At 40.5% G+C, this 13995-nt stretch overlaps 1 protein-coding gene across 6 annotated transcripts; it reads right to left on the bottom strand.

The window, feature by feature from the left end:
- Nucleotides 1-258: 258 nt before the first annotated feature.
- On the bottom strand, nt 259-13678 carry Tab2 (TAK1-associated binding protein 2). Of its 6 annotated transcripts, XM_076385598.1 has the most exons (11): nt 13454-13678; nt 12629-12875; nt 7742-7880; nt 5376-5862; nt 2809-3198; nt 2135-2347; nt 1589-1740; nt 1433-1526; nt 1097-1360; nt 477-533; nt 259-378 (listed from the first exon to the last, which is right to left on the bottom strand). In XM_076385598.1, the coding sequence occupies exons 3-11, from the start codon at nt 7847-7849 to the stop codon at nt 353-355; spliced, it is 1791 nt and encodes a 596-aa protein (XP_076241713.1). In that variant the 5' UTR covers nt 7850-7880; nt 12629-12875; nt 13454-13678; the 3' UTR covers nt 259-352. The 6 variants fall into 6 exon arrangements, with proteins under 6 accessions (XP_076241713.1, XP_076241715.1, XP_076241716.1 ...); XM_076385600.1 differs by lacking the exon at nt 12629-12875; XM_076385601.1 differs by lacking the exons at nt 12629-12875; nt 13454-13678 and adding an exon at nt 10001-10130.
- Nucleotides 13679-13995: the final 317 nt, after the last annotated feature.

Genomic DNA, 13995 nt, shown 5'->3' on the forward strand with positions numbered 1-13995 from the left:
CAAATAATTTGTATTTTAAATAATATTTCAAAACTCATACAAATAGGAGTCAGACTACTAATAAATCTGATAAGTTAATTATTTAATAATCAGAGTGCAGATGGTATGTTTAGCAGCATCATGTTTATCAATCACAATTCCTTATTCATGTATCGAAAGACAGATTATATATTAAATTATATATTAATTTCAATACAAATTATACCGTTGTAAATAAAAAAAGAAAGAAGAAATTTAATTAAAATTATGCTATTAAAATTTTTGTGCTTTCTTGTAGCGATTTGTTGATTTCCTACAGTATTTTTTTATTTAATTTAAAGAATTGTATATACAATTTCTAATGCAGTCGATGTCATACCACCCAACTATGTACTGTTCCTGAAACGGAAATAAAAGTTTTCTTATTTCATATACAATTCTGTTTTCATTTCTTGCTGGATTTTCTTGTTAAAAATTGCAACCCAAAGCATACTCACGACTTGGTGAAAAGTTATGATGATGCGTAACTCGTATATGAATATCTTGTGTTTCGCCTGCAAAATAGAACATACAATTTCTATTGTCGCCCTTTTACACTTTGCAGAATATAATACGTTGTTATACGAATTTCGAATGTATAACTTAGTAACTTACCGTTTTATACAAAAAAGACGTAGTACATGATTACTAATTTGCTACACAACTCAACACAGTTACAGTATTAATAATAGTTTTTAAGTAAAACAATAGATTAATGAATTAGACGTGCGAATTATATCTACTAAATTTGAAGTTAACAATTTGAAAATAACACACAACTATATATCAATTTAAGTACGTAGCGAGCTTGTTTTATTTAACACCGTACGTTTTCACGGTTGTCAATACATAATTCTATTTTCGTTGTAAGTCTTTCAAGAAATATATCACCTTTGGTTGCGCACTTCATCACAGTTTCGAAGTGTAGAAGTAGATCCATTTGTTAAAAATATTAAAAGAAAACACATGCTGTTAAGGCACACATCGTTCTACTATTCTGGCGGTACAGGCGGTGGATCCATGTCTAAACGTGTTAACGAGGTTGCGAGTTCTTCTATCGATTTTCTAGAAGTCGTACCTATATTTCCGCGATCCAACAATCTCGGCATGTCGCACTGTTCACACTTGTTCATCAGTGGATGATTATCAAATGTGCACATTCTACAGACCCAAGAGGGACCGTCTCGTTCCTCTCTGTCCAAATTGTGCCCGCCAAATTCAGGTTGCCAAGCAGGTGGGTGAGACGGCAAAGGGGGTGGATTGGAACTGACGGACCTCGATGGCAGAGGTTGGCCGGTGTAAATGTCCTGATAAAACTCTTCGTTCGTTTCACCCAAAGGCACTGAAAAGAAACGAATGTAACGTGAAGTCTCGTTATCGATAGTGACAGCGTAAAGTACAACACAATTGGTACCTCTTGGATCCGACCACTGATCCACTTCATCCGCCAGTCTATCGCATTCTACTTGCAGCTGGTAGATTTCGCTCCTCAACTTCTTCTTCAGCTCCTGTGAACTCAGCATTTTAATACAATTGTACAACAACAGCCATCCAAAAACGGTTTACATACTTGAGGCGGCATTAAGGAATCGAAGGGCCTCGTGAGAGACTGCAGTTCTTTCTTCATCGCTTCGAGTCGTCCTTTCTCGGCCCTCAACTCCCTGGCGAGTCTTTCTTTCCTAGCCAACTGTTCCGCGACCAATTTCTTTTGGTGTTCCGCCACTGTGACGATTAAAAAGAAATTTGAAATGCGCGAGCAGGTCGCGGCATTCAGGAAACGCGTCGTCAAGATCGAGGCGACGCGCGACGCGGTTCGTAAGGAGGAAAGCGGATCAGGTGGTCTGCGTAGAGTAACCGCAAGCATGGCTATGTATAGACGGAGCGTGGGGTCAGGAATGCGTAAATATCGTTCTCAGTGTTACGTGCGTAGGTGTAGTACATGCGACGGACTGACTGGGTTTGCAGGTAAATATACGTGTACGATACCTATATAATACGAGACTCCGAGAAACAAAGCGGTCGTTTGATATAACGATAATAAAAATAGCCTGACTAAAGGTTATTTTCAAGCTCACAAGTATAGTCGCGCGAGAGAAGGGTGAAGGAAGAACGATACCTTGATTCAACGGCGATCGATTTTGATCGGAATTGGCCTGTGTTCGTTCGCCAATAGGACTAGAGGGTGGCGAGGTCGTCGTCGGTCCTGACGGTGTCGTTGGAAGGCTGCTGGGGTGGATAATGTTCATCATCGATGGTACAGAGGGTGTGGTTGGGGCACTCATAGTCGTCGTGGGTCTTGGTAACTGACTAGGTGGTCCTGCTGGAAGCCCTGCAATTATATTATTGTCACAGCAAACTAAAATAAAGATCTGTTAATTTCTAGATACATGGATCCCTTTTGAAGCCTTCCATTTTGGTACACCGTTTAGTTCTTAATTTGAGACTTGAATCTTCTTTTTAAAATTTGAACATCTTATTCTAATTCTGTAGTTAACTCCTTTGTTTATGACTACGTAACTACAAACGCATTGGCTATATAGCCAATCGCATGCAGGGAAAAGGTACTTAGAATCTTTGATATTTTCATTAATTCTACGTATTATTAGTAATTCTATTAACAAAGTCTAATGAGTTGACTGTACAAATATATAGTAACAAAAAGGTTCCTCTACATTGAAGAAAAAAAAATAGGATCAATAAATACCCATTATTATTACAAATCTTCACATTCTAAGCCTTTTAACAGACCCAATGATATAGGATAACTAACAGGGATTGACTAATACGGACCTGGTGGCCTCTGAGGACCGGTTTGGGCAGGTGGTACCAAAGTGTTGGGCCTACTGGGCCCCATTGGCGGTCTGATCCTTGCTGCCGCCACGCTGCCCACGGCTCCGGCGCCGATGCTGATCTGAAGGCGACTCTGAAAGCCCCGAGGATCCAAGGAGGAACTCGAGTAGGTCAAGCTCGAGCCTTGCGATCTGATGTCGATTGGAGGTTGCGGCTCTGAGGAGGGTGGCCTCAGCGTCAGGCTGACCGATGTGTAGCTTCGAGTATGATCGATCTGTGGCCCCGTGTTCTCCACGTTCAGCAACTGCTCCGTGTAATGAGGTCGTGGATCGACGATCAGATCGGTTCGTTTACAGGCGCCACTGCCGATTGTAGGCACCGTTCGAAAGTCTATTGTTGCGTTGAAATCAGAAAAAGGTATTGTATTAAAACGTAGGAGTTATAATCAGAAATTACACTAAGCCAGGATCGGAAAAAGTCGACTGCGTGAGAGCCTCTAAATGAAAAAGAGCGTCTTTCTATCAACTGGCACACAACGTCTTCGATGCAAAACCACGACGTAATGTAACCGGAATTAAAAATCGCTGGCTACATCACGGTATACCATTAAGAAACCAGTTTCTATCGTGTTTCTATACGAACATTCGAATAACATAATTATCATTACGCAAGTGGGGAAGTACATGTATCCGATTCATCTGAATAACTGTATCGCGACTCTGTTACAACTCCGAGTTACCGGATTTGCAGAAATGATTCCTCGCGTGTCACGCGTTCACCGGTGTCAGACAACTAGTTTTCTCGACGTGTTTTTAATGTTGTTCGTTTCGATACTGTTCAATCGAATCATTAAGGTGGCTTCCCACGACGCATGATTCGGCAAGCCTGACTCGACAAGTGGTTCGGCGAACCTTCCTGGCTCAGTGAGTAATGCGACGAGCCTTCTTGGCTCGGTGCGTGGTAGCTTGTACGAATCCGAATCTGCAAACCATGTGAAATTCGAGATTCAGCAAGCCAGGGAAAGGTACAAGCTCGCAGATTCAGATTCATACAAGCTTCCACGAGTCGAACCAAGCTTGCTGAGGCAGGTCTGCCAAATCACTCGTCGAGCTAAGCAGGCTTGCCGAAGCACTCGCCGAGCCAGGCTCGCCAAATCACGCGTCGTGATAAACCTCCTTTATGGAAACCTAGTTCCTTTGTATGTGTACCTCGGTATTAACTAGACTGCGGATGTTTATGCAAATTCATGTTTCTATACACTTAAACCAAAAAAATAAAATCTAAATAGACATATGTTTCACGTTGTAGATATAACGTGCATTTTATTTTGGATATTTTATAGAGAGTACTCGGCTGCAGGCGAGGGAAAATTGTGGTCATTCATTCAGCCAAGTGATCATTTGTTAATTAGAAACAGTTAAAAATTGAATAAGAAATCGTCTGAAACTCGGCTATTGTCAGGGTGAAGCTCGTGACATAGACAACAGTTATTTACCCAGTAGAATTCCACTTCAGTTGTACGCGACGAATAAGAGAAGAGAGAAGAGAGGTTGTATTCTTTAGATATTTACAATGATTCCTTAATAGGGTAAATGTATTCTTCCTCACCTATAGCTGAACATTTTTTATATAACCTCTACTCCATGTATTCCTACACTGAAAAAAATGGTCATACAGATCTTGCAAAAGTCTCCTAAGTAGATTTAAGCAAGGTAGTAGACTTTTGTAAGATCTGTTACAGACCTTTGTAAAATTAACAAAGGTAGCATAACTACAGTAAGACCAGCTTTGTTAAATCTACAAAGCCGATTTTTACTAATCCTATTAAACTCAGGACTGTTAGAGTACTTTCGTAAACTCTCAAGCCTCGTTGAAACTGAGTAAGTTGCAAGTCTGTATCGATTTCTCGCCTGAAGAATAGAATGAGCGTCACCCTCCTTTCCAGTTAAAGACTGATGAATTCCTACCACAATCCTTTAGTCTCTTGCGAATCCTGTTTTGTGTTTAACGGAGCATTCCTTTTCTATAGATCGTGAGTCTTCCATTTTTTCAAAAATGCATAAACATCCGTAGTGTAGTAATAACATTTGTAATCAATCATTAATGGCGAGCCGACGCAGGAAGACAAAGGGAGGAGGAGAGTACCTACTTGTTTCATAATGCATCTGCATAGTGCCTCCCCGAAATATAGTGACTTAGGTGAGAGTCACCTAAATAGTGTGTTGTGCGATATCCTTACGAGTATAAGCTACCAAATGTGTTTTCTGCTAATTTACTTGGTCAAGGCTATATCCTCTTTGGCCACATTTACTTTCTTAGTACCCACAGGGTTCACGATGTTTATTTGTTTAAACAGCGATGCTCTAGAGAACTAGTACCATTCCTGAGGACTTAGTCCGCCATCGAATCACTCATAATCAGATACGTGAACAACTTGAACCCCTACTGTTTCCACAAAGTCACTATATTTTGACGACGCAGTACACAAATCAAAAGACAGCAACCATCGATTAGGGAGTGCCTTGGGAGCGAAAAAGCCGATGAACCGAATCTCCATGAATGCGTACCGCGATTGCCAGCAGGACTGCAGGCAACGTTCACGTTCAGCTCGAATCCAGCTGGCTCGTTTCCCGCGTTCTGGACGTTGGCGACGCAGTTCGCGTCAGCCGTGCAATCGTCGAAGAAGCCCCGCGTGGTGCACGCAGCCGGCGCCGAGGAAGGGGTGGCAGGATTGGTGGCTATCGGTGAAGACGTCGAAATCGCGGTCGCTGCGCGTGTACAGCTGAGGGGACAACGTCGCGTCGTGCCGATGTCCAGCGATGCTGGCCTATGTGGTCGCGCGATATTGCTCGTGCTTGTTCGTTGCGCTTGGTTCATCGCATAGCAACGCTGCTGCGTGCCTGCGCTCGTTCGTTGCTGCTGCTGATGCTGGTTGTGCTGTTGTGGCTGCTGTAGAACGCCGCAGAGGGCGGCCGGTGGGAACGCGCCCGGAGATGGTCGTGATTCTTGGGTGGCCCGCAGGCTTCTCGCGCATATCTCTCGGTTGTGACTGTTCTGTAACGCACATACACACCTGGGTCAACTTTGGCTATATCCAGGCTTTCCCTGAGATACCCTTCACATTCTGTGCATTTTGTTATAATATCTAGCCAACCTTTTGATGGACGTCTTAATAGTCCATTGAGATTCTAAGAGAGGACTGCTTAGATCACATCTCCATCACAAAGAGTTAAATGCTTTCTGAAGTTTTCTGAGGATACTGCTATGTATCTTATTCTGCTCTAGTAATGCAGGAGAAAGACCTTTCCAAGCATAGATTACCTTGAGCAATCTTTAATAATAGATCTTGGGTATAATACATATAAACAAAAAAGAAAGATATATAAATTAAGGATTCTAAGTGGCTCCGCAACTCAAGACTTAAAAATTGTATTTTGAATGATTTGTACTACCTGCTCTATTAACTCAGGTGAGGGCACAAATATTTCTTAACAATGTGAACATGTAAACTATTTATTGTTGATAAAGAATGTAATCAGCTATTTTTTCATTTATTTCAACTAATGAAGAAATAAATGAAAGAACAATCAACATTGCTGGGATACGTGAAAAATAAATTGCGCTTTATGTTAAAGGGTCTCTCGCCCTACTGACATTTAATCTTATACATTCAAACCAATTTAAATCAACCGTATTAACTAATTATTTTACCAATATTTTAAGCATTATCAAGAAACCTTATTAAATATCAGAATTGTTTTAAAATTGCCAACATATGATAATTGTGCGAGACAAATTACGACTTATCAATACTGATCGCCAATCCAATATTGGCAATAAATACAAATTATCTAAGATTTTCTGCAGAAATAACTATATGACACAGAAAACCTCAGAACTTCCAACGCAATCTAGATTATTGTTTAGTCTTTTCAAACTCGGCTGATTAAGAGTCACAATCGGAACACGTTTAACATATCTAACAAACACACAGGTTCCACGCTCGTGCAATGAGAGGAAGGACAATCTGCCGTTAACAACGCGAAGGTTATCGTACTGATGCGTGTACTGGTTAGTCGTTATCGTGCGTTTTGTAGCAATGGCAGATGAGCGAGGAGAACAAATCTTTCCAGGCTGGTTGCGAGGAGCACACTCAGTGCAATCGGAGAGCCATTCCCGTGAGACTCGATCCAATAAACGGGACAAGGTATTTCGTAGTCACAGAAAAATCGATGTATTTAAAAGCACTTGTATGTAAAAACAAACGTTTCTTTATGCATCGATCTTTCTGCAACGATTTCTCAGGACAAGTGGGATAGTTAACTCTTTGAAAACAAACGATGTATTCATACGCCTTGAGAAAAGTTATCCCATAAATAATGTCTTTCCTCCTTTCAGAATTTTGCTTAAAGAGATAGGAATTTATTATACAAGAAAATTAAAAATGATATATCTATGTAGACCTAAATCACCTAACACTGATTATATGTATAACTGCGAATATTTAAAAACTTTAGAGACATTAATTATAAGATAATTTAACACGTTCCGTGTCGCGTCAGCCATCGAAGGATCGTCCATTTCGCCATTTATCGTCACTGAAACTTTCATGGATGGACATGGACTTCAATGGGCAAGCATACGTTGTAATGTAAAACTGAGATAGAATGGAAAAAAAGAAAGTTGAAATCACGAAAAATTTAACATACGAATCTCATTTTTTTAAATTTCTAGTGTCACCAAAAACCTAAAATTTACTATTGCACGGAACGTGTTTGAAAGTTACATGTATACTATACGAATTTAATATAGCGATAAGTTCCCATTGAAAAAGCGTCGTAGTCAAAGGATTAAATTCTAAGAGAGGACCGGGATTCTTCTTATTTCGGATCGAGTTTCCGGGTGCAGCACGGTGGACAAAGAGCACCTATACCTGGGCGATGCACTGGGAGACGACGTGATCAGGGAGCGCAGGGAACTGCTGCTTCAGCTCATGGAACAGCTGCATGATAGCGATGTTAGAGCAATGGCACTCCCCCATCGTGGGCCCCCATCCTCCTGGCAAGGCCTACCTGCGGGTGCCAGGTTCTCTCGTTACACCAGTTCATGCGATCCGTCGAGACGCGGATGTGCCTGATGACGACAGGCACGGATATCACCGACACTGCTCATCGGCCAGCGACAGCCCGAATGAATGTGTCGCGTGCCTCGACTCTGTGCTCCGATTCTACCGAGACGCGCCGACGGACCAAGGTACGACAGGACCAGCGAACGTACTCGCGCGTGCGAGAGACAGAGAGAGACAAGAATCCGACTAGATCGTCGAAATTTTGCAGTTTCGCGGATAAACGATTTGGATGGCCTCCAAAATACGACGGATCTCGCCGCGGTTTCGTGTCGGCGCGCGAGAGTGTTTCAAATTATTCAACCACGGATGAGCGGATCGGGGGATGCGATTAATGGAGACAAAGTCGTGAGAAAATGAGAAGGAGAGGACCGTGGAACCTGCCCAGGGCAAATCGACCGACTTGTCCGGACGATGCATTGAAATATTGCGCGATCGTGCGCGTTACGGGTTTGTAATTATAGCGAAGGCCGCCGAAGTATCATCGGTAAGCGATATCTAGCGACCTCTTGCGAACTTCGTCTTGTAGATTTCAATGTTTTCAATGTACGCCTCAATAGTTTAAATATCCTGTAATTTAAATCTTCAAGGACGGAGAATTTTCACCCACACGAGCACTGTGCCAATGTAATTGACAATGAATTATACCTTACTATTACAAACATTATATTTCCTAAGTTAAGTGGTGTATATTTGAATGGTACGATATTTAAATGGTATCTAGATTCAATATTGTTTAAAAATGATCGTTAAAACATTATTTAGAAAAATTCTCTTAATAAGAACTGTTACACGGTGTACTATGCATATTTCGACCCCAGAAACAGAGTATATTAAGCTCATTGTTTTCCCGTGTGACTTAATAGACTTTGCTTTTGGGGTCCAGGCATGCATTTGATGATGTTACATGGAAAGTAAGAGCCCTTACGGTGCACAGACACCGTTCTTCAAAAGTTAATTTTTGTGTTGAAGTGTTTCCTGCGATATAATTGTTTCCCTTGTAACGAATCGTTGCTAACTAAATACGCTCTCTTTCACCCAATAAAAAAGGAAAACTTTTTTTACGAGTATCTGGAGCAGAAATTAAGAAGGTCTTGTTCAGTTATCTGTGCTACTGTGTTTCGCGAAGCTCACGTGTATCACATGTTTACGCTCGACGTATTCTACTTCGACAAATCTGTTAATTGCTCTCCACCTATAACTTAAAGATTCTTCACATTCAAAATTTAGAACTCAATTATTAATGTCATTTTCACTTTAAAAATAAATTTCTTTAGCATGTAACACATTTATCACATAGAAAAAATAGTTACAAGTAAATAAGATATAACCTTTAGGAGGTTGTCAACAACCTACGCTGAAAACTCCTGGTACGAATCGTTCTTCAACATCAGCTCCATGAATAATGTGTATTCAAAGAATTTTAAATTTAAATGTCCTAGAATTCGTTCAAGTTTCAAAGTTAGTTCGTGTCGGCTAAATTTCAAAGGTCGATAACTCCGAAACACCCGGTAGGTTACGGAATTGGCAGCGAGTGAAGAAACGGTGGACACCTGTGCCGCGTGGCACGTAGGAGTGCCACATAATTAGCCGGCACTGCGCGTGCCACGCTCCCACGCGTGCACGCATGCGCATACGCGGTTCTTTCTGCAGGTGCACTTGTGTATATACATCGGAACACGCAACACACACACATACCTATGAACAAATGTTACATTTGCGTCAAGAGATTTACAAAAATTCACTAAAAATTATATAAAATTCAGCTGTTGACTCCTTTTGTAAATTTGTGAATTCATTTAATGAATAATGTCTGAGAGATAGCCAAATGGACGACGTCCGTACTTATGAATGTATACAAAGGGAACTTTCTTAGTAACCCTAAGAAAAGGGTTACTCCAAGATAGTCAACGATAAAAGAGTTGCACATGCGCGCGCCCCGAGTTCACACACTCGCCTCCAAAATAATCGAAGAATCACCATGCACAGATGAATACGTTAAAAGACAGACTGGTGATCAAACTATGAAATTTACACGACCGAACGCACCATGCAATGAATAATTACCTCGTCCATATACTCAACAATAAATGTAATTCTAACACGAAAATATGTAAAAACGCGTAGAGGAACCTTGAGGGATGTTCATTCGATCAAAAGAGACTAGGAGGTTAGAAACTGTGCGCGTGCAATTCGCACTTGGCGCGGAGCCACACGAAAGAATAAAGCACTAGATAGAATTAATAATTCGCCTCTCTCTCTCCCTCTGCCTCCCTCTCTTTTTTCTCTCTCTCTTCCTTCGCTTCGCAGTTCGCACCTGGCAGCGCCGAATGTCAGGTGAGTGAAACATCAATCAGGGAGAAAACTGTTTATTGGCAACCGATTCCGTCTACCAACGCACTTGTACATGTTATATTTTGTCTATCTTATCTCTTCTTTCGAATGGGATGTCAGTGCCTTCTAACACATTTTAGTCGATTCGTTATTACCTCGATCGCGTCCAGCAAACGAAAATGCCCGAACGGTTTCGCCAGCATTCGAAATACATGCACACTTTGCACGCGGACATTTTTGCTTACTTCCGCGGCATAGTTGTGCCAACACGCCGGTTCTTCGACACGCAAATGACGAAAATGCAAATAAACGCGTGTGGGCAGAAATCCGACGCGGAAATACGAAAGCGAATCGAATTCGTTCGACCCTGCGCGAATCTAATGTCATCTATTATGGCTTTCCAACAGAGGGCAGCATGACAGCTTTTTTTTCTTTAAAGAAACGACAGATCTAACTATGTAATAAATGTTCCTATATGAGATGAAAATTAAAGACATTTACAGATATAAATAGTAACTACTGTGCCGAAGCATTAGCATACAAACTGATTTATGAAATAAAGCCACTTTTATGTTGACCCAATTTAGTAGATATTAACACTGTTATGGAATTTCTGACCCCAAGCGACTTATAAGTTTGACGTAACTCATTGTAAGTTGACAGACTAGAAAAATTAAACTAGATGAGAAACGTATTCAAGATTTGATAAATATTCTCATGTCTTTCTGTATGTATGTACTAATGCACGTTTGTATGCTTTATTTTTACTATAACCAAAATTTAGAGACTCGTAACAAGAACAACTTCCGACAAATTTTACAATTTTTTATAAGAACAGATTCTAATGGCTAGAAGTGAGACTCACATATAGTGGAATCTACACCATCAAAAACGTCATCAACAATTTTAAGGATGTAAAGTATTTTTTTACTTTCCTGGACGAAGATAAGGGTTGTTTTTATTATGAGTCTCTCAATTGATATTAGCGCGTTTAATATGCATTACTGGTCTACTAAAATCTGTTTGAAGCTCTTATGCGAAGGATGATAAAAAAAACTAGTAGTACCAGACACGCGGGACATTTCTATCGGCGGCAGAAGGGATTTTAAGAGGGGAACGAGAGAGTATCGTTCGTCGGGACCAAGGAAAAAGGAAAAGTGAAATTCCAGCATGCCGAGAAGATATTTGTGTCATGAAATAACCCAGGAGACACAGCGTGGCTGTTTTCGTCTGCTCCTGGCAATGCGGGGAAAAGCAAATTCCACAAGTTTTTTCACGCATTTGGAATCATTTTCTGTATTTCTTTCTAAATGTTTGATGCTAAAGCCGTTTTGGAAGAAGACGGACATAACGTTTCAAAAATATACGAAACCACGATAAAGATAACCAATTCCTAACCTTCAAATAACAACGTATCAGTTGAAAAAGAATTTAATTAGCTGTTTATGTTTGATGTAATTTATTACGGTAATATTTAATGCGTAGAATACATAAAATTCTCTTATCCAATCATTCGATCGACACCTGTTGATTCACTGCGCCGCGCATCGACCAAATAAGCGCTAATAGGCATAATTTTAAATACTTCTAAAGCATGATAAATTCTCAAAAATAATTATTAACCCCTGCACAAGTAACTATTCATAATAAAGTGACATTAATGACCACGCGAAAGATATTTTAGAGTCACGTTAAAGGGAATTAAATAAGGCTGACTTCGACCATGGTGGAAAAAGTGTGTTCCTCGAGCTCAATATCAGTCGAAAATAAGGAAACAAGAATAATAATTGATGAGAGACGCAACACTAACGTTAAGCAGAGCTACAATAAGCTACAGTCGGAGGCAAAAATAAACGCTATTCTGAAAATAATGTTACACTTTTTTTCGCATAAGAAACGTCAGAATCGATCGTTAACTTGGGAATTTCTTGAAAGCTAATCAAGAAGGCTCAAGTCCCCTTTCCGTTTCGTGTAATATGCTCAATACATTAAAGAGAAATATCGTCGTTTGTTCATTCGTCACCATGCCATTAGAAACAGACGATCGTCGCGCGAGCATTGAGAACGTGACTTAACGCGAATCATATACCGGTCCTTTACGATCCTGATAATTCACGTGCCCTCGTAAAGCTCGTTATTGACTCTCCAAGAGTCTTTCCCGCGATTATAAATACCGTCGACGTTCGAGTCCTGTTTCTATATGTGCCAAAAAAATTCGATTTCTAGGGATTAACTCGATTGACCAATTATATCAAATTACAAAAGGTTCGTGCCGAATGGTGATTAGCGTGATTACATAACTCGTAGTGGACGCTCCTCTATTATGAATAAACATTATCCACCGTTTTCGCGTACTTTTACCTTTTATCGGTACATATTAGGTAACAACGATGCCTGCAGTGTTTTCCTGTGGCTCTTCTTCGATAAAATTTCCCCCGCTGTCTCGCGTAATTTTTAAATCGAGCGGGGCACGTCAGAGCGACTAAAATCGTCCGCAAAGTTTGGAATTCGTGGCATCGATTGACCCTGGTCCCTCTTAAGCCTATGCCACGCTTAAGAAAATAGAGTTGTAGTCGTTTCTTGACTCTTCGAGATGATTGCGATCGTTCTAAGGGAATTGTAGATTCTGTATTTTCACGTAAAATAAAGATATTTATATTTTAGGTGAGAAACTTTAACGATGATGTATACATGGACGGTGAATATGTAATTAGATACAACAGATAAACATTGTACGTAGAGTCTGATAAAACACACAGTAAACCAATCAACAAAATGAATGATAATCTCTATTTAGTATATCTAACGGAATACTATTTAGTTCCACTAAATTGTAGCACTGCAATATTTGAAAATCAGCGCGCGTAATAAGCAATAAATATTATTTGAAAATTAGAAATCCTTTATGAAAAAGTTATCGAACGCATATCGACAAATGTACTTCCGTTGGACCACATTATCGATACTTTTCATCTGTGAACGCATTTTCGTGTTTTATGAGGGAAACGCGGCTAAAAGTCAGACTAGGCCCTATGCTTCGGTTTTCTTTTATCTCCACAATTAAAAGGATTATAATGTCATAAGGGGTGGAGTAAAGGGAAGAGCTTGTGAACGTTAAATTGGATCGCATGATGAGTATTTTAGACGCAAGTGAATTCGACTTTAAATCGTGCGCTTGAGACTCACCGAACGGCAACCATTGGAATGTCCAACGAGCGAGGAACGGTAACGCACGTTTCGTTGCCACTTAATAAAGACACTTTACAGTCGGCGCAATTCCTGGCCACGTGTAAAGGATTAAAATTTAACTTTCACTAGACGATTACACGGCCAGCAATAACTTTTCTTTCGTTATTGAAGATTTTTAAAGCACGAACGAGCGGCGACCATCCGTCGGGGCGACTGATCAGCTGTGCACTGCGTACTGTGACTGCGGTAGTCAAAGCAACGACTCGTCAATGCGAAGCAGCTTCATATTCGTCTTAAATATTTTCCCACATTATTCTTGATTTAGTTTCATTTCTTACCATTTCTTTTCTGAGCGCGCGTATGGAAATATGATCTCGCGAAGTTAAAAAAAAAAATTGTCAATTGATTGTGTAGTCAAGATGGCCGCCTATACGACAAGAACTCCCCTATTTATGAATGGAAGACGCGTCGTAATAGTCGCGGTCACGAGGAAGGGGAAACGGCGTGCTATTTTAAAACTTGCATAAATGGGCAGCGAC

Source organism: Calliopsis andreniformis, chromosome 9 (genome assembly GCF_051401765.1).
Source record: "Calliopsis andreniformis isolate RMS-2024a chromosome 9, iyCalAndr_principal, whole genome shotgun sequence".
Taxonomy (NCBI): domain Eukaryota; kingdom Metazoa; phylum Arthropoda; class Insecta; order Hymenoptera; family Andrenidae; genus Calliopsis; species Calliopsis andreniformis.

Bases quoted from the DNA above. Each gene is read 5' to 3' on its own strand.
- Tab2 (XM_076385600.1), bottom strand. From the start codon at position 7,849: ATGGGGGAGTGCCATTGCTCTAACATCGCTATCATGCAGCTGTTCCAT. The intron at 3,199-5,375 runs GTACGCATTCAT...ACGCAACAATAG, and splicing joins CAGTCCTGCTGGCAATCGCG to ACTTTCGAACGGTGCCTACA. The intron at 1,741-2,134 runs GTATCGTTCTTC...TAATCGTCACAG, and splicing joins TCGATCGCCGTTGAATCAAG to TGGCGGAACACCAAAAGAAA.